This window comes from Coenobita brevimanus, chromosome 70 (assembly GCF_032717465.1).
Source record: "Coenobita brevimanus isolate Jiangsu-jjx chromosome 70, ASM3271746v2, whole genome shotgun sequence".
Classification (NCBI taxonomy): Eukaryota; Metazoa; Arthropoda; class Malacostraca; order Decapoda; family Coenobitidae; genus Coenobita; species Coenobita brevimanus.
The window spans coordinates 3,060,581-3,081,826 of record NC_137023.1 but is presented as its reverse complement, the minus strand read 5'-3'; the positions used below and the strand labels follow the sequence as shown (position 1 = coordinate 3,081,826).

The 21,246-nt window shown below is 41.4% G+C and overlaps 1 protein-coding gene across 1 annotated transcript in view; it reads right to left on the bottom strand.

Annotated features, from left to right (window-relative positions):
- LOC145406338 (organic cation transporter protein-like) overlaps nt 1–21,246 on the bottom strand; it is an 82,288-nt gene that overhangs the window by 34,531 nt on the left and 26,511 nt on the right. Inside the window, exons 7-9 of the mRNA XM_080277500.1 lie at nt 16,158–16,326; nt 15,691–15,838; nt 10,825–11,021 (exon numbers count right to left, since the gene is read on the bottom strand). Of these exons, the coding sequence (XP_080133626.1) occupies nt 10,825–11,021; nt 15,691–15,838; nt 16,158–16,326 (514 nt within the window). The remainder of the gene's footprint in view (nt 1–10,824; nt 11,022–15,690; nt 15,839–16,157; nt 16,327–21,246) is intronic.

Sequence of the window (21,246 nt, the reverse complement as noted above, 5' to 3'; positions counted from 1 at the left end):
ACACAGTCATTGATGGTAGCTAGAATGGGTGCAGAATTAGAACCTACTCAGATAAATGACTTGTTGGATGAAAATATTGAACCTGTACACAAACTGTGGGACCTAGACAGTGTAGGAATACACTCTGAGGAACCAACCCCTGAAGATAAGATAACATTGGACTTGTATAATCAGTCTGTGGAATTTAAGGATGGACAGTATTGGGTAGGATTACCATGGAAACTAAACCATTCAGTTACCAACAAATTACCAAGCAGCTAAAGCTCAGTTAAATTCTCTTCTAAGAAAGTTGAGAGATAAACCAGAACATCTGATCCTATATCATAATATTATAAGGGATCAATTGAAGAATAAATTTATAGAAGAGGTAGAATACCCTGTTAACCACGAAGAAGGACACTACTTACCACATCATGCTGTAAGCAAGGATTCAGTAACTACTCCCATAAGGATAGTATTCAACTGTAGTAGTAAAGCGTCCAAGGGATCAGCTAGCTTGAACGATTGCCTATACTCTGGACCTACACTAACAGAGAAGTTAGGGAATGCGTTACTAAGATTTAGAGAGAAACCTTACGCTTACACAGCAGACATTAGTAAGGCTTTTCTCAGAATAGGACTGAGAGATGAGGAGAGGAAATTTACAAAATTCCTCTGGCCTCATGATCCTCAAAATGAGGATAGTCCATTGAAAACTTACTGTTTCCGATCGGTGCTCTTTGGCTCTTGTGCTAGTCCTTTCCCACTTTGCAACACTTTAAAGCATCATTTTGAAAATGCCAAATGTCCAGAAATAGGGCAGGCTTTTTATATGGATAATTTGCAAGGTGTTGCTGATACAGAATCGGAAGCTATGAAGGCTTATGAAATAGCCAATTCCGAATGTGGGAAGGCAAATTTGCCGTTACAGAGCTGGAATACAAATTCACCACTTTTGAGGAATAAAATACAAGAGGACTATCCAGATTCTGACATTCCCAAAATTCAAAATGTGTTAGGTCTTAACTGGGATACAACAGCTGATGTAATAAGTTTGAAACCAATTAAGTTCTCTGATGTCACTCTCACCAAGAGGTCCTTGTTAAGTCAGGTTTCCAAGCTATTTGACCCATTAGGATTGGTCAGTCCTATAGTTATTAGGGGCAAATGTTTAGTACAGGAGGCTTGGCGAGAAAAGTTGGACTGGGACACTGAATTGGGTGAGACATATGTGGAACAATGGGAACAGATTAGAAAGGAGTTTGAAACTACATCAAGCATATGTATTCCCAGGAAAATAAACAGTAATGAGAAGTCGCACTTACACATATTTTGTGATGCTTCTCAAAGGGCCTATGGAGCAGTAGCTTATTGCGCAACAGGAGAGGATAGTAAGATTATAATGTCCAAAGCCAGAGTTGCGCCAATTAAAGAAAGAACCCTACCTCAAATGGAATTGGCTTCCATAGAAGTAGGAACTAAATTGGCCAGGTATATAACCATTACTCTTGATACTCAGTTTGAGGATATTTACATATGGACTGACAGTGAGATTTGTCTTTACTGGATAGGGAAGGAAGACAGTAAAATTCCTTTCGTCCGTAATACAGTGAAGACTATTAAAGAGCTGTCTTCCAAATTTAAATTCATGCATGTGTCCTCCAAACAAAATCCAGCTGATCTGCTCTCGAGAGGTTCGACCGTAAGGAGACTGATCAAAGATAACTTGTGGTTTAAAGGTCCTAAATGGTTACTCACTAAGGTCTGGCCTGAATAGAAACAGTACAGTATTGCTGAGATTAGTGTAGTGAACTTGAATCCTATAGTACCTGAGCCAGAAGTAATTGACATCAGCCGATTCTCGTCAATAAGACAACTTTTAAATACTACTAAATTGGTTGTTGAATTTTTGAATAAGAAGGTGGGGTTTCAGAAATTAGATCCCTTAGAATACTGGCTGAAAAGAGTACAAAGAAATTCTTACGGGGAAATATATAAACTTTTAGGCCAAGACACTGGAAAAGGGAATAAGCTGATGAAGAATTTAGGCTTGTTCTTAGACGGAAAAGGTCTGATAAGATGTCGAGGCCGATTGGTAAAGGCTGACTTGCCCATCCAAACCAAACATCCCATTTTATTACCTAAGAGTGGATGCTTTGTACAACTTATTATAAAGGAAGCCCATGATTCCACTCTTCATGGAGGTGTACCGCAGACCTTAGCCCAAATTCGGGAAAGGTACTGGATTCCTAAGGGTAGACAGGTTATTAAAAAATATCTCATAAACTGCATCATCTGTAGGAGGTATGAGCAGAGACCTTTTAACTATCCTGGACCACCAGCCCTACCGAAGGAAAGGGTGTGCATAAGTCGGCCCTTCCATGTAACAGGAGTGGACTACACAGGGGCTATAACTGTTACGGGTGAAGAAACTCCTCATAAAGTTTACATTTGTTTATTTACTTGTGCCTACACAAGGGCAGTCCATCTAGAACTAGCGGAAGACCTAAGCTCAGAGACATTCCTCAATGTCTTTCACAGATTTTTCGCTAGAAGGTCTTGTCCTGGCAAGTTAATAAGCGACAACGGAACTAATTTCGTTGGAGCAGCACCCTTACTGTTGAATATAATGAACGACCCAAAGGTTAAGTCGGCGCTGGGAATCCGAAATTGTATTTGGCAGTTCACAGCTCCAAGAGCTCCATGGCAAAATGGATTTACCGAAAGAATGATTGGTATTGTCAAGAACTGCCTGAGGAAAACATTACATAGAACTAAGATCACGAGAGAAGATTTAAGAACAGTAATAACTGAAATTGAAGCCAGGATTAATAATAGACCTCTGACTTATCAAGATGACACTATGGTGGTACCAATCTTAAGTGGCGGTTTGGGTGTGGCACGAACCTCTGTACAGTGTTGCCACGTGTTCCATACCCGCTATGTGAACGGCTCTGATATATGTAATAGGCATCACAATAAGATAAACACATAAGAATATACAGGTAACATGTGTATTATAATATATGAAAGAACAGTAAACTGATTATGCGTAAAATATTTATACGGCAATACAGAAACGTAGCATAATTATTTTACAGTGTTGCTTAAAAAAAAGTAGTCACTTTTATTGGTTGTTACCGTATTTCTGGGGTTGGTAATAATGTCACAATTATGATTATAAGATAATGTGCAGGAATATAAGCAAAAATATGCCAGTTTCTTAGTAAAAAAAATATATATATATTAAACCCTCGTGAGCAGCAAGACTCACACACACCCAGTCCGACCTGGTCATCCGTGAGGGATAGAGGAATAGGCCTGTTTGGGGACACCTCTTAAAAAAAGCGCCCCAAGACTAACCTCCTGGGTGGTGTGGAAATAAAGACTAATTTACAATATGTACGTTACAACGTAAAAGAAAATAACCAAAATGTATCCTAAAATACCACAGACGAGAGAGAGAGGGGGGGGGGAAGACAGACCAGGGGCAGTGTTGAGTGCAGCTGAGTGAGAGATGGAGGAAGGGAGGGAAGGAAGGAGGGAGAGAGTGATTGAATGAAAACAAATCATGGCGCCACAGCAACGAGGTCATCTGGCTCCATATGTAAAACAATAATATTTTTAAACATAATTAGATATAAAAACAAAATAAAGAAATGAAAGCACAAGTTTATAAGTCACTCATAAAAGAAACAAAATTCCCAAGGGTGAAGCACATCTCCCCAAGGAAAGAGAGAGAGAGAGAGAGAGAAGGCAGGCAAGGGGCAGTGTTGAGTGAATTGTCAAGCTGAGGGAAAGATGAAGGGAGGGAAGGAAGGAGGGCGAGAATGATTGAATGAAAAGGCGCCGTAACACCGAGGTCATCTGGCGTCATATGTAAAACAATAATATAAAAAAAAAAAAAAATAAAGAAATGAAAGCACAAGTTTGAAAGACATAAAAGAAACAAAATTCCCTAGGGTGATGCACATCCCCCCAGGAGAGAGAGAGAGAGAGAGAGAGAGAGAGAGAGAGAGAGAGAGGCATCGCGAGTATGGAAAACGTGGGAACACTATACAGAGGTTCGTGCCCCACCCAAACCGCCACTTTAGAATGGTGCGACCATAGCGACTCGCTAGAGGCCTTAACACCGGCTCACATGTTACATGGCAGGAAGCTCCATCCGATGCCTTGTGTGGATATCCAAGAAGAAGTTGATGATCCTAACATAGAAAACAATGATTTAGGACAACATCTTCGGGAGGGATATCAACGTCTGAAAAGGGTGCTGGATACTTGGAATAGACATTGGAGCGAAGAGTATCTTTTGAGCCTACGCGAGAGGTTTTATGGAGCTCAAGCTGCCAGCAACAAATCAGTTATTAACCTAGGAGACGTGGTCTTAGTGAAGACTGAACAGCCAAGATCCAGTGGCCATTAGCTAAAGTGATCTCCACACACCCAGATTCTGAAGGGGTGCTGAGACTCGTAAAAATAAACTGCAGGGGACATACAGTATAAAAACTATTGATAAACTGGTACCCCTTGAGTTAGCAGCCACTCCGGATTCAGAGAATGGTGAAGATCAAACGGGTCAAGAGGCGCGACCTAGTATGAACACAGCACAGGGTTCTCGAGAATTATGGAGGGAACTCTTGGCTAAGGGTCATAATACATGATACAACGTATCATTTTCCGCCGGCCCCAAAACTGTGGGAAATATTTTCCCCCAGAGCAGTTGCGCTCTCTAAATTTATCATAGTTATCCCTGGTTAAAGGCAGAGGATGTAGAGACTGTTGTTAATTATTCAAGCGGTTTTAATAACCCAGAAACGACGTTCTCTTTAATAATTCTTGTTATTGATAAATTAAATGCTACTGCATTTAACCCCCGTGGACAACTATGTATTGTAAATACATGTAATTATGTGGTATTTTCCACTAACCTAAACTGCGTCTGCGCGATAGGTGACGTGGCAAGCAGGGAAAGATTCCCCTGTTAAGGCAGATGTGGAATTAAGATATTAACATAGTTAAAGGGAATATTTGGTCTAACTTTAGTTTAAGTGGAACTAAGATTAATTTGTTAGATTTGCCCTGTACATATCATGATGTAATTTAACTGTATTTAGTACTGTAATTAAATAAGAGTTGGCAACCCACAATTCGATGAAGTGTTGGGGCTTGCCGCGTTCACTCACTCTGCTCCCAGACCTTGTGGAGTTAACACTCTGCTCCTAGCTCTCGTGGAGTTAGCAAGGTTGTACATACACACCATAAGGACGCTTGCTTGCCCAAGCAACTATACCAGGCAGCCTCATCGTCATCGGTTAACGATCACTCCCTCTTCATATAGCTAAGTAACCTTTACGAATTGGCCAATTCAAGGGGGGATTAGCGAAGAGATAAGATAGAAGATAGTATTGTAGGTGAGTTAAATTTAATTTACGTTTCACCTAACTCTATGAGACTTGTTTGATTTACTTAGACAACTTTAGGGAAGAGTAACGACCTACGAGTTGTGTACCGAGAAAATTCTTGCATAGCGGTGTCCCGGCAGGGATACTGACTTGGATACATTAAATATTTCTCACATTTTGGTGCCCAGAAAAAGGGCCCCGATTTGTTTACCAGAACTATTCAACATTTTTCACAGGAATCGAACCAGGGACTCTCAGGTGAGAGCCAGGCAGCATACCACTACACCACGACCAGGTAAAAGTTAACTCACGTTGTCACAATCTTGTAACCAACGTCCCTCCGCCCGAGTGCCAGGGGGTTAACTCATCCTCTTGATGCCCACAGTGGGGGCGGAGGGACGTTGGTTACAAGATTGTGACAACGTGAGTTAACTTTTACCTGGTCGTGGTGTAGTGGTATGCTGCCTGGCTCTCACCTGAGAGTCCCTGGTTTGATTCCCAGCATATTGGTAATTTATCAGATTAAGCTGAATATTATTAAACATTAGTGGGTATACCTGCGGAATATTTTGTCGGGTTGATAGGTGTAAAAACTGAGTCTTTGAAGCATTAAAAACAACCAGATTATTTTTACCCCAGTCAGAGATACGAGCCAAGTCAGACATTAGGTGTGCCATAGCCTCGTCCCTTATTTGTTGAAGTAACTGCTGAGATGGACGTTGCGGGAACCGAATGGATAGGTGAAGGGTGGAGTTATCAGCATGTGAGTGGATAGGGTTAGATGTACAGCTTAGAAGGTCATTGATGAATAAAAGGAAGAGAGTTGGTGATAGGACAGAGCCCTGAGGAACACCACTGTTGATAGATCTAGGAGAAGAACGATGGCCGTCTACAACAGCGGCTATAGAACGACCAGAAAGGAAGCTAGAGATGAAGGCACAGATAGAAGGATAGAAACCGTAAGAGGGCAGTTTGGGGACTCCGAGGTTTGGTTATTAGTTGCCATTTCTTTTTGTAAAATTTTGAATAGGATGTTAAGTGTGTAATGTGCATGTAGTTTGATGCTGACAGTTAGAGGAACTTGTACCGGAGGGCATGCTGGCCTACTCTCTGTGTTACTGAAACACTGAAAAGCTCAGCAAAGGGGGATGGTCGGGAGCTTGTCCCGAGGGCTGATAAAATGGGAGCTCCAGCTCTCCCTGTCATCAGCTTTCCATCCGCCTTGGGAGTACCGTCCTGCTCGATTGGTGCTACAGTATGTTGACTTACATGAGGACCTTTGTCCATCCATCCATCCATCCAGCATCCAATCCTATGTCTCCTCATGAGAAGCGTAGGAGCCCGGGGCTAGGCAAGTTGGTCCTGACATTTAAGATGAGAGTGACCAGCCTCACTCATCCCTGAGTGGCATTACGTGAGCAATAAACCCCAACCACCCTTTTGATATAGACCTACACAGGCTCAATTCGATTGGAGCACCTTAATTACCTAAAAAGAAAAAAAAAAAGAGATGGGTGGTGATGGAGGTACACTGAAGTATATAAGCTTTTGATACACAGAGGAGCAGTGTTTCTGAGTAGTTTTTTAGAGTAATTAAAATTCTAGTCTGGTGCCATATTAGCTTATTTAAATTAGGGACATTATAGAAAATACTTTAATATGGTCTTTGCAATAAGCAACTATAGTAGGTGGGGACACCTACCATCCACTTACTCAGTGTAGTGATACCTTGAGTTGATTACACTCTGCAACGTTCGATTGATTTCTCATACTCAAGAATACTAATTACTGTTCTGGATGGTAACCACATAACCTACAAATTGCATCTGGTGGTCAAGTGGGCTATGGTACCCCAGCTGGATATGGCCAATATGGGTTTAAATCCATGTATATGTTATGGTTTCTTACTCACATAAACCATTCAGGGAATGTAACAGAGCCCCATTGCCTGAAAGGTCTCGTCTAGCAAGATCAGTCCGTCTACCGACGTCAAACATCAGTATATCGCATGGTAGCCATTTCCTGTGACATACCACACTGAAGAATATCAATTGGCTGGGTCCTTACGGTGGGTCTGCTGTGTGTGCCATAACCTGAATTGGCTCAGTTTATAAGAAACGGCTTCCACACGATGTGATGCTGGGGGAAGGGGGGAAGCAGAGGATGCTTAGGGGACTGAAAAAAACTAAAAACTGAGAGTCGGTTGGCTGGAGCATTACCAAGTCCATCATGGGTCTGTTATGTATGAAGTGTAGGACAACCAAAAGTATGGCAATCACAGGCTGTGTTGGAGTACAGGGGTCTGTTGGGAATTGGATCCTTGAAAATCAGTACAGTTAATCCATACCATAAGAGTGCAAAACTGGATGCCCACAGGAGGCCTGGTTACTGAGATACAGCATCTACAAATGGTGATGCTGCTGGAGTGATGGACATCGGTGGAGCGACCTAAAACCTTGAATATCAATAGATCTTTTGTTCGCTATAAACCTATTCTAAGTGTAACAGTGCACAACAAAGGTGGTTTGGTTACTCAGAAATGCCACATTATATAATATTCTAGAAGGTCGGGAAAGGAGAGACTGTTTTCACACATGAGCTTTGATGTATGGAACTAATAAAAAATGACTCAGGGCAATGGGCTATTAATAAAAGGAAGATTGACACCCAGACTTACTTTACTTGAACTCATTGCTTTAGAAACATGCCATTCTGATAAATTTTTACCATGGCTCTATTGTATGTAGAAGGTTACACAATTAAAGACTGATTTTCTGTGAAAGTAAGACCAGTCATAGGTGGATTCATTACTGAGAGCCATGGTATACACAAAGTGTTTGTGATGAGAATGTGAATGAGTACGGAAAGGGCGACGTAAAACTTGAAAAGCGATAGACTTTGCTTTTACTTTATGCCTAAAGTGTGTGTGAAATTGCATATTAAAAGGTGGGCTGGTCATTATGATATGACATCTACCAGCTGTGATGATTAGAGCGGCTATTGGAGGCACCCTATAATTTTCAAAATAGGTAGTTTTTTTGCAGTAGCCACAAGATAACTTGTGTTAAAAGTCAGACAGCAATAGGTGGCATCGGAACTGAGGCAAGTGTCGGACAACTGTGACGCATGAGTGAATGCAGGTGTTAAGGAATGGAAGGAAGAGATGGGGCGAACCTGAAAACTTTGAAAATCGATAGGCACTGCCTTGATCATAGCCTAACCCTTGCCAAGTTTCAGACCTCATACTTATGAGGCACAATGAAGGCCTGCATAGGCCAAGCTGCAAGGCTCATTTGAGGTACAATTTAAATTGGTTATAAAACAGTGACTCAGGAGAGGTAAATTACGTTACCAAGAATTAGCCCGGCTGAGGTTAATGAGTGTGGAAATCAGCAAAAAAAGATGGCTCTGCTACTTACAAGTGGCATCCGCAAACTGTGATGCATGGTGAGACGGGAGGACAGAGCTTAGATCTAGAAATTTTGAAGGACTCATTTTTCACCATGGTCTGATGTGTGCACAATGTAACAAATGTAAAGTCGAGCCGGAAACTGAAATGAAGCATCCACAAATTTGATGTTCTTAGGGAAGGAAGGAAGTACAACCGTGAAAGTCAATATATTTCCCTTCATCAATTTTATTTTATTTTTTTTGTGCGAGGAAGAGGGAACCAAAGGCCATGAGCCCGCACTAACAGTTCCCTCCAAGAGAAAAACAAAATACAATATAGAGCCAAATTCAAGATCCGATCATTTTGAGATGCCTGGACACACTGCGTTTGAAAGACTGGAGATCATAGGCAGCAGGAAATACAGACAGAGGGAGACAGTTCCAGAGCTGACCTGTTGCATAAATGAAAGACTGGGAGTAACGGTTAACTCTTGCATTAGAGAGTTGGACAGAAAAGGGATGAGAGTTTGCTGCCAGACGGGTGCTACGCGCCCGTCGTAGAGGTGGAGGAATGCAAGCAGACAGTTCAGAGGAGCAGTGACCATTAAAGTAGCGATAGAAAAGAGATAAAGATGCAACAGTGCGGCGAAGAGACAGAGGTTGAAGGGAGTCAGTAAGAGGAGGAGAGTTAATGAGACGAAAAGCCTTTGACTCCACCCTATTGAGAAGAGCTGTATGTGGGGAGCCTTCCCACACATGAGAGTTGTACTCCACACAGGGGCGGATAAAACCCCTGTATAGAGTCAACAATTGTGCAGGGGTAAAGAAAGAGCGGAGTCGGCTTATCACACCCGATCTCTTGGAAGCAGATTTTACAAGAGATGTAATATGATCTTTCCAAGATAAGTCCCGAGTAAATGAAACCCCAAGCATGTTCAAGGATGATGCATATTAAGCTGAATATTATTAAACATTAGTGGGTATACATGTGGAAGATTTTGTCGGGTTGATAGGTGTAAGAACTGAGTCTTAGATGCATTAAGGACAACCATATTATTTTTACCCCAGTCAGAGATACGAGCCAAGTCAGACATTAGGTGTGCCATAGCCTCATCCCTTGTTTGTTGAAGTAACTGTTGAGATGGGCGTTGCGGGAACCGAATGGAAAGGTGAAGGGTGGAGTCATCAGCGTATGAGTGGATAGGGTTAGATGTACAGCTTAGAAGATCATTGATGAATAAAAGGAAGAGAGTTGGTGATGGGACAGAGCCCTGAGGAACACCACTGTTGATAGATCTAGGAGAAGAACGATGGCCGTCTACAACAGCGGCTATAGAAAGACCAGAAAGGAAGCTAGCGATGAAGGCACAGATAGAAGGATAGAAACCGTAGGAGGGCAGTTTGAAAATTAAAGATTTATGCCAGACTCGATCGAAAGCCTTTGAGATGTCAAGTGCAATGGCAAAGCTTTCGCCAAAGTCCCGAAAGGAGGATGACCAGGAGTCTGAAAGGTAGGTGAGAAGATCGCCAGTGGAGCGTCCCTGACGGAACCCATACTGACGATCGGAAAGAAGGTTGTCATAGGAAAGATGCCTTAAAATTTTTCTATTAAGAATTGACTCGAAAACTTTTGAAATACAGGACGTTAAAGCAATTGGACGATAGTTGGAGGGTTGGGAGTGGTCACCCTTCTTTGGGACTGGCTGAATGAGAGCAAACTTCCAGCAAGAAGGAAAGGTACAAGTTGACAGACAAAGGCAAAATTGCACAAGGGAAGGTGACCCTCTGACTCAGGTATCACGTCCACAAACTCTGACAAGTGATGACAAAGCTGGCCCAGTCAGCATGTCTAGCAGAGCTGACGGCATGCCACCATAAAGCATGGTATACCTCCGTACATCGAGGTCGACAAGTAACGTAGCCGTTGGTCCTTATTCTTTTGATAGGGCAACACAAAACTGACGTGGATTTTTTTATTCGGTACCTTTTTTTTTTTTTTTTTCAAATTCATTATTCAGTACCAGAATGAGTAATGATGTTTTCCAAGTAATACCTGAGGTTATATGAATTGAGACTGACACCGTAGTAGATGGTCGTGGTAGCAGCCCAGATGTAGAAGACAATAATTGCTCTGACTCGCACCTCTGGGGTCAGCAGCAACATGAATAAATTCCTTAACGCCCGTGCCACCCTGTCATACAGACCGCCACGAAACTCAGGTCTCGCGTTATCCCGGCAACACACCGTCTCCTGTAAGGGGGACAGACACACTAAGTATTAGACCCTGATCAGCAGCTCTTGAATCACGAACAGCAGAAACACTAACCGAGTCACTACCACCACCAAGAATCTTACACTACCAACAGACACATGCTGACCCCTGGTAACACACATCTTACAATGGGTCAGATACATTTGTGAGTTCTGAGTTCAGAGAAGTGAAACATCATAAAGAACTTTATTTCAAATAAACAACCACAGGAAAATCAGGCAGTTCTACATCATATATTTCACAGTATAGGGGACCTAGGCCAGGGAAAAATATGCCAGAACATTATTTTAAAAATAGGTGACAAGCTAATGTCATTTTGCTATCTAGAGTTTATGCCAAATGCTCATTAGGCGTAGCAGCCTTCCTCTGCACCAGTTGTTGATGGTGTCTCACTCCTGGTCATGTTCCCATATGTGGTTTAACACCAAGCCTTCCATAATGAAGCTTGCCAGGCCTATCCCATTAAGGACTGTTCCGCTACTACTGGCAGGAGTGTTTTTATATCGCCTCAATTAGCCTTACATTTAAACTGTTTCACTGATTGTAAAGGTACTCTCTGCCCCAGAGTTAGATCACACTTACTTCTCTAAATCTGCAGTTCACTCTTCTACCACCTGATCGTTACTTCCCTCTGTAAGATTCGTATCAGTGTTCAAAAACACTGGATGAAAAGGAGAGGACAGGAGGAAGCAGTCTATACAAAGAGGATTGAAAGTTTGCAGAAGGATGAAGAAAAAGGCAAAATATAAGTGAGAAGTGGAGGAGCGATTTGGTAGATATGATTTGAAGCAGATGGGGGAAGTGTATGGAGCGTGCAAGGTATTCACAGAAGAAATCTGTGCAGCATGTGACGTGGTGTGAGGGATGAAGAGAAAACGAAAAGGGGCTGCAAGGAACAGCATGATGAAATAAGGAGGTGACACAAGCTGTGGCACACACACACACACACACACACACACACACACAAAGCATATAGTGAGTTGATGGGAAGCAGAGGCATAGAGGAAACTGAGAGACGAAATAAAGTTATATGTCCAGAAGACATAAGAGGTGAAAAGATTAGTAAGAGTAGGATGAGAGTGGATGAGGAGTTTGGAAGGAATCTGAATGTAAAGTGGAGGGAATGTAAGAAAATGTCCTGGAAGGAGTTTAAAAGATTAGATTAGGGTGATATAGAAGGTGGTAGGTGTATGAATGATAATAATTCCAGATTGCAGGGGGGAAGGGACAAAATATGGCTCAATCGGTAGAGAGGTGGCCAGCAGTCCTACCGGACCCAGGTTCAAATCCCGGCTGGGGCAGGGAACAGTTTAAAGATTTGAATTTCATGAAATCAGACTTTACTGATCTACCAGAAGACCCGCCGACATGTAAAAATACCCCCGCTAATACCAATACACCACTCCTGTATGAGACAGCCCTAGCATGTATTCAATATGGAGGTGGGTGTTAGCGCCGAAGTGGTGACATGTAGAGAGGTGTATGGTATGTAGGAGGACTAGTGGGCCTTGAGAGCAGGCTGTGAAGCCTATGCCCAGAGTCGGACACATAAAAAAAAAAAAAAAAAAAAAAATGGAGAGAACACTTCAGGGAATTGTTAAACATAGTGGATGAAAGTAATGTGAGAAAAAGTGGCTGGGGAATGCCTAGGAGAAGGAGGGAGATGAAATGGGAGGAAGAGATTAGTAAGATGGAAGTTGTGGAAGCAATTAAAAAGTCAAAATTGGGAAAACCCCAGGAGTTGATGGAGTGTGTGGTGAAATGCTGAAGCGCGGGGTAGAGATAGTAGTACGGCGGATATGGAAGATGTGCGGATTGGCCTGGGAAAAAGGTCGAGTCCCGGAGGATTTTAGGGCAGTTATAACTAGTCCCTTGTGCAAATAAAAAGGCGACTAACAAATGTGTGGTACTCATAGGGGGCATTTGTCTCCTCAGTGTAACAGGAAAATTGTATGGTAGGATACTTACCGGAAGAGGTAGGGGAAATAACAGAGGAATTAGCTGGAGAAGAACAGGGCGGTTTCAGCAAGAGAAGAGGTTGCATAGACCTCATCCTAAGGTGTTTAGTGGAAATTTTCAGCAGAAAGGAAACAAGTTGTATGCTGCTTTTTTTTACATCTGAAAGATGTATTGAAACAGGGATGTGTTATGTCTCCATGATTCTTCAATCTATACATGGATGGAGTTAAAAAAGAGATCCAAGGTAGGGCAGTGGATGATTGAGCTGCTCTAATGAGAGAGGGAAGAGTTTGGAAACTTCCTGTACTGTTGTTTGCAGATGATATTATGTAGTTAAGTGAAGACGAAGGAGAACTTCAAGGCTTCGTGAATGAGTTTGGGAGAGTATGTAAGAAATGGAATCTAAAGGTGAATGTAGGGAAGAGTAAAGTTATGGTCTTCAAGAGAAATGAAGTCATGAGGCTGGATAGTGAAGAAATAGTAAATGTTACTGCGTTCAAGTACTTGGGTTGTGTGATGAGTAAGGATGGAAGTTTAGTGAATGAAACGTTTGAAAGGGTACAACAGGGAAGAAATATTGCTGGTTCATTGAAAGCAGTGATAAGAAGTAGGGAAGTGAGCACGGAAGTAAAAAACTCGCTGCATGACAGTATTGTGATATCACCTCTAACGTCTGAATGCGAAGCTTGGACCCTGTTGGAAGGACGGAAGTCAAGGGTGAGAGCAGTGGAAATTAGTTATTTAAGAGGAGTATGTGGAGTTACATGGAGAGACAGACTGACACGAGGAGTGAAAGATTTATTTTCCTATAGGAGGTAATTGTAGGTACTGGAGCTCCTGCTGCTGAGTTGTCAGGTGAGTATCACTATAGAGTCACGTTTCCCTGCTTTTACTGGGGGTATACGATATAAGAGTAATTTATAAGGGCCTCGAGCACCACACATTTCCTTTTTGCACTTCTCTCTTTAGGCTACTTTTTAAAGACTGTTTCTTTAAGACTGTCTCAAACAAAGAGGCATGTGAGCGAAAGGGGGAATTGTCGAATAGGCACTGACCATAGTGAAACACAAGCAACGCAAATTCATAACTTCATCATGCTTTGGGGTCACGTATAGGGGAAAAATGAAACAAAGGCTAGCTTGAACACACCTTGTCACATATTCAGTTATATATGAGGAATGAGATTTTAAAAAATCGCCTGAGGAGTAAAAAAAATACAAAGGTCCCCATACTCTCATCTGTCTATCAATCTGTATGTCTATCTATCAGTCTATCTATTTATCTAATGTGGCTTTCTCTGGCATTTATCAGTGGGGCTTGCCATTATATCTAATATTTCAAGAAAGATAAAAATATGAGTCTGTAATTATTTATGCAATGCCTGAATAAATAATACACTGGCTGATTATGAACTCAATGGCGTGTTTGAAAGAGAACATTTAGGGGTAAACAGGCAAGCTCAAAAAGGAAAAAAATAAAAAAATATTATACATCCTAAGCCTCAGATGTCAGTCACATTACAATCATCATTCACAGAACTTCGTGTCTCTCTGCTCTGTCTGCCAACACATCCCTACGCGTGGTAAGAATGAGAGGGCGAGCAACCTCTCGACAACGCCTGTCCTCCAGTTTCAAGGATAACGATATCGACCTGTTACCCGGATTTGGTATGTGCTGAAAACAGTGATTCATTAATGTACAATAATTGATAATCTATCTACAGTGGTGATATATGGTGTTTTAGTTGGTTATGACTTCATTTTATGTTGGTCTTAGTGTAGCTGACATGAAAGTATCCACCAGACACTCCAGAGAGACAAACTTGAAAATGGCGGCAACATGACTCCATTGTACACATGTTTTAGCGCGTTTGGTTAATGATAAATTCTGTCCGGGTCAACCCAACACCATCGCTAATATCTTCTGATATTCTTCACGGTGTTAATAACAGGGTATACGGTAGTGCTTTGTGTTCCAATACGTTCCACAGCAATGAAGAAAGATTAAAAGGATGATTTACTGCTATGAAGCCCGGGAATAATGGCAATATTTTCGGTATTAATTAACCGATTTTAGTAGCATTTCCCGCTTAACTTTTTTTCACCTCATTATAATTCATTCACAGTTACACAAAGTTTTTTAACAGCAATCTCCTTCAGTTTTAAAATAATTTTAATCTGGCTTTGCAGGCTGCCGATTTTTCAGTGCACTTTTCCACTGGGATGGCTGTCTTCTCCTTAATAATGTTTTTTTCTTCTTTTATTTTTAGCATATCAAGAGTGCCAGCTTGTTTTTACATTCGTTTCGCTTAAGGTGGCCCCAAAGCCAGTAAAGAAAAAATAACTTTAAATCATGAGAACTAAAAATAGGCAGTTACTGTGGTTATCAGGCATGAAATGATTAATGGATCAAAGTAGTTTACTGATGCCCACTCAGTTCCACCCTCGTGAAAGAACAACGTTTCACCTCCAGCATGTCTCTTAAAATGAAATGTCGGTGAGCTTCTCAAATGCTGTATATACCTGACACAGAATGAAATTTGTGAGCGTGGAGTTTCATCTAAATCAGTTTATAAATAACAGATGTATTAGCGTCGTTTGGGGGCCTCTGAGTAGTAAATCGCGCTAAATATTTGTATCTCTTGTCATATCTATTTCATGGTGGTGATGGAAGGGTACATATTCGTGCCTTATGTCTGATGTTCTCCATGGCACTGATGATGGCCTGGTGTGATGGCAGAGTAGTGCGGTTGATGGCTGCAGCCCGTACAAACATATCCAGCGCCTTCTTGTGGTGCCCGTGTAGGATCAGCCACCGGGGGGACTCTGGCAGCACCCTACATAGTGATGCTAAATTAGCTATACATTCTAGCCACCAAGTCTGTTCGTTAATAGATTGTAACATCTATAACTGACTATTAATTTAAGAAGACTGCTTCACATTGGTGCTCAAAATTGACAGGATATCCGTGCAATACAAGCACCCAACTTACGATGATCATTTAAGGAATTGTAGTGAGCATGGGATGGGGTAGAATTTATTGTTTATGCTTTCAGCACATCCAGGTAAAAGGCTAATTAAGTGATTCACAACATGGATCTCTAAACTGTATAATTCTGCTTAGGGAACGGGTAAGTGATCGACTGTTCACTCACCAGTAATACATGAGGAGGATGAGAAGTGGCACTGAGAAAGCTACCAGTAGCCACCTCCAGGGCCGCACCAGGTAGGCTATTCCAGGTAGGATCATGTAGCCCAGCGACCACGGTAACAGGAAGAGTGGCCCAACAAAAGTCCTCTGTGAAGCTGAGCTCACTTCCATGGCTGATAAAGAAACAATTATTTTGAAATAATGACTATACAGGTCTGTCTGCAAACTGAACGCGATCTAATATCACTTTCACCAGAACTTTACTATATTCATTTTGTGCGAAGGTATACAGTTGTTCCAAAATGATAATTGAAAACCAATATACGAGGAATTCAAGTACATGATTGAATGCTACCGATTACATATATATATATATATATATATATATATATATATATATATATATATATATATATATATATATATATATATATATATATATATATATCATTAGCCCTCGTTACTAGTTCCTGACCATCCCCCTTTGCTGAACTTTTTCAGTGCTTCAGTAACACAGACAATAGGCCAGCATGCTCTCCAATACAAGTTTCTCTAATTATCAACACCAAACTACATGCACGTTACACACTACACTTCCTTCTCAAAATTAAAAAAGAAAAATGGCGTCTAATAACCAAGCCTCGGAGTCCTCCAGGTGGGGGGGGGGGCCATAAATGCCCCCACCATCCGCCCCTCTCCAGGTGACGACTCAACGAGCTGCCTGGAACCACTGTCTTACTCATTTCTTCTTCATTTCTGCAACATTTGCAGCCTTTTCTCTAACTTTCCCTCTGTTGAGCGAAACCTCACCTTCTCTGAGGCAACTGATAGCAAACCTTTTTCTGTATCCTCCTACTTTCTCTATACTCATTTCAAAGCCAAAGTGGCTGTTGTGTATATGCACGCAACAACTAATCTTGCTCTCTTATTCCTGAACTTGATTCTTCTGAATTCTCTACTCTCTGGCTTTGGCTTTCCTGTCATTCTCTAATATATCTTTGCTTTTTACTTATCCCCTATTTCTACTATGAAAAATTCTTTGACTATTTTACTTCTATGATGGAACACATCCTATCCATTTCTCCTTTCTCTGAAATCTCCATTCTTGAAGATATCAATGTTCACCACCACCTTTGGCTCTCCTCTCCTTTCACTGATCCACCTGGTGAACAGGCCTACATCTTTTCTATCCTTAATGACCTAGTGCAGCTTGTACAACACCCTACCCGCATCCCTGACCGCCGTGGAGAGAGTTCCAACATACTTGACCTCTTCCTTACAACTAATCCTTCTGCTTACACTATTAATCTTTTCTCTCTGTTAGGCACCTCTGATCACATGCTTAACCTGTCCTATCGCTCCAGCAAGGCCTGTGGACCCTCCCGAGAAGCAGTAGCTGCTGCACTTTGGAGCTGCTGATTGGGAGGCCCTCAGGCAGTACTTCCTTAATTTTCCCTGGAATGATCATTGCTTCTATCCCCAAGAGCCATCTGAGTATGCCTTGTGCAATACGGAGGCTATTCTCTCGTGCATGGAAGCACACATTCCATTCTCTTGTCCTGTAACAAATGCAAAAAAAAAAAAGAAAAAAAAGGATTAATTACGCCTGTTTTAATAATCCCGCCTGTTTTAATAAATAAACTCAGTTCATTTTTTCCTTCAGTCCATATCCCCTTTGGCCCTTTTCCTCACAGAACCACAAATCTCACCCTCTACCGATATATCTCCATTTTGTTTTCCCGGTTACCATCTCCTTACAAACTTTCGAAACAAGGGCGGCACCTGTTGTTATATCAAATCCCAATATGCAGTTGACACTATTTTAAACTTCACTTCATCCAGTTTTGATTACTCGTTATATAAATTAAATTGCCAAAACATTACCAAATATATCTGTGTAGTTTATCGTTCCCCCAATGCTTCTTCGGAACCCAGTGTATTTGATTCCATATCCACTCAGTTGAGTAACCTTGACCTTGCCCTTGGCAATGAAATTACCATTTTGGGTGATTTTAACATACACAATGTTGAATGGTTATTGCATTCTGCCCGGACTGACGACGCTGGTCTAGAATGCGAGCTGTTTGCGGAATCGTTTAATCTCACCCAGTTGGTAAAGCAACCAACCAGAATACCTGATAATCCTGACCATAATGCCCATCTCTTGGATTTATTCTTGACAAATAATCCAGATCAATACAGGATAGAGGTACTGTCACCACTTGGATCCTCTGACCACAATCTCATCAAAGCCTCATTAGTTAACCCTCCCACACCTCCCCGTTCTGAACCTGTCAGGGTGACCCGATGGCACTTTGACAGGGCAGACTGGGATGGATTTAGAAATTATCTTGCTGATGTTCCATGGCAGTCTTTCTTCTCTAGTGATCCCAGTTCTACCCAGTCCCACATTTGCGACTTAATTCTAGCTGGTATGGATTTAGTCATACCAAGTCAACAATTCACTAAAAGATCAAACTCTCCAAAATGGTTTGATGGCAATTGTGCCAGAGCAACAGCCCAAAAGTCATTAGCATATAACTCTTACTTAAAATCAAAAACATCTGAATCACTCTCCCAATTTAAAATTGCTAGAAATCATGCAAAAGCTGTATAAAATCTATCTAAAGCAAACTTTCTTCAAAAGCAAGCATCAAAACTACTTAACAACCCTAATGACAATAGAATATTCTGGTCAACTCTTAATTCTTTCAATAATAACTTTAACAAGTCATCTTCCATTCCCCCACTAAAATCTTCAGATGGCAATATTACAAATGACCCACGTGGGAAAGCAGATATCTTTGCTAGTACCTTTGCAAGAAACTCTACCGTAGATGATACCAGCCAGAATGTCTCAATACTGGAACTTGATTCTCCCGAAATTGCCCCACTTAAAATACAGACAAGATACGTAAAATCCATCCTAGACAATTTACCTACCAACAAAGCTCCAGGCCCAGATGGAATTCCGCCAATTGTTTTGAAAAAGTGTTCCCCTGAACTTGCCTCTGTCCTAACTAAATTATTCAGACTATGCATACGTACTTCTTTATTCCCAAATTCATGGAAAGAAGCCAATATCCACCCAGTTCCGAAGAAAGGAAGTTCGTCTGACCCCTCCAATTACAGACCAATAGCTGTCACATCTTCTCTTGGTAAGGTATTTAAAACTTTGATTAATAAGCATACTGTTAAACATCTTGAATCCAACAACTTAATTAGTGATAGACAATACGGTTTTCGCCACGAAAGATCCACCATTGACATACTCAATCTCTTAACTCATACCATCCATCAATCAATTGATCTTTTTGGAGAAACTCATGCAGTAGCTCTTGATATCTCTAAAGCTTTCGACAGAGTATGGCACCGTTTCCTGCTGTCCAAATTCCCTTGCTATGGACTAACGTCTTTTGTTCCTTTGATTTCTTCTTATCTTAGTGACAGGAAAATAAGAGTAAAAGTAGATGATGTATATTCGAATTTCCACTCAATTAACGCCGGCGTGCCGCAGGGATCAGTTCTGGCGCCAATCCTATTTCTGGTTCATATTAATGATCTCTTATCTGTCACTCACAATCCCATTCACTCATATGCAGATGACTCAACACTACATAGTTCATTCACACTCAGACATCCATTTACAAAGTCTAATATCTCTACCTCTCAACTCAGTACAGCCATCTCCATAAATCAAGATCTATCTACAATCAGTGAATGGGGACAAAACAACCTTGTGTCTTTTAATGCTAGTAAAACTAAATATATACAGTTTACTAATAGACAGATATTGCCAGATTCGTACATTGCCTTCAATGCTACTAATATTCCCATCTCCAAAAGTATTGAAATTCTTGGTGTCTCACTTAACAGTGCCCTCAGCTGGACCTCTCATGTCAGATCACTTGCTAAAACCGCCTCAAAGAAACTTGGATTATTGTACAGAGTCCGTAACTTCTTCGCCGATGAGCAGTTAGCTATAATTTATAAGAGTCATGTGCGCTCTCAGCTTGAATATTGCTCACCCTTGTGGAATGGTTGTGGAGAGGTTGCATTAAGACAACTAGACAAAATTCAGAATAAAGCCGTTAGAATCATTAACAACCCTGCCATTACATATAAACTACCTCCCCTGCAAGTAAGAAGGAATGCTGCCTCCCTTGCATTATTTTACAGATATTTTTTGGCAAATGCTCAGATGAAGTTGCGTCCATGGTGCCACCTCTCCATGCCTTCCCTCGTGCTACACGGGCATCTGGTAGCGCTCATGACTGGAATGTCACTCAGCCATATTGCAGAACTTCTGCCTATCAGAATTCTTTCATTCCCCGAACTGCATCTCTCTGGAACTCGCTTCCCCAGAGTTGTTTTCCTCCAAATTTCAACCCACAACTGTTCAAGTCTAACTGTTACAGATATTTTATGAACGGAGGACACCAGTAATCTGGTGCATGGATTGTTTTTTTTTACCCGTTTGTTTTTCCTTCCTCCTTTCTGTTATTTATAAAAAAAAAAAAAAAAAAAAAAAAGCTCTCCACAACAAGGAGAGGGCCTACAAAAAGGTCTGGAGCCAACCCACCTCTGCTCTTTAATGTTTCTGCCCGGAATCATGCTGCAGTAAGTCTGTTCTTCGCTCTGCTAAAAATAATTTCATTACTTGTAAATGCTCTGAAATTTCCATCTCAAATTCTTCCCGCTCCTTCTGGCCAAAAACCTTTCTAACAGTTTTACCTCATCAACCTTCCCTTCTCTTTTCCACTCTGATGGCTCTGTAGCTGTTCCTCCTACTGATGAAGCAGAACTCTTCATTCAGACTTCTCCTCCAATTCAACCGTAGACGATTCTGGTGCTGTATCCCTCCTCTTACTTCCTCAAGGCTGACATTACAATTTCTTCAGTTGATGTATTTTCTGCCATCACAGGCATATCAGCCTCATGAGGTCCCTCCTGTTGTCCTCAAGAACTGTGATTGTGTGCTTTCACCCTGCCTAGGTAAACTCATTCACCTTTCTCTGTCAACTTTCATCTTTCCTTCATGCTGGAAATTTGCCTTCATTCAGCCTGTCCCAAAGAAGGGTGACCATTCACAT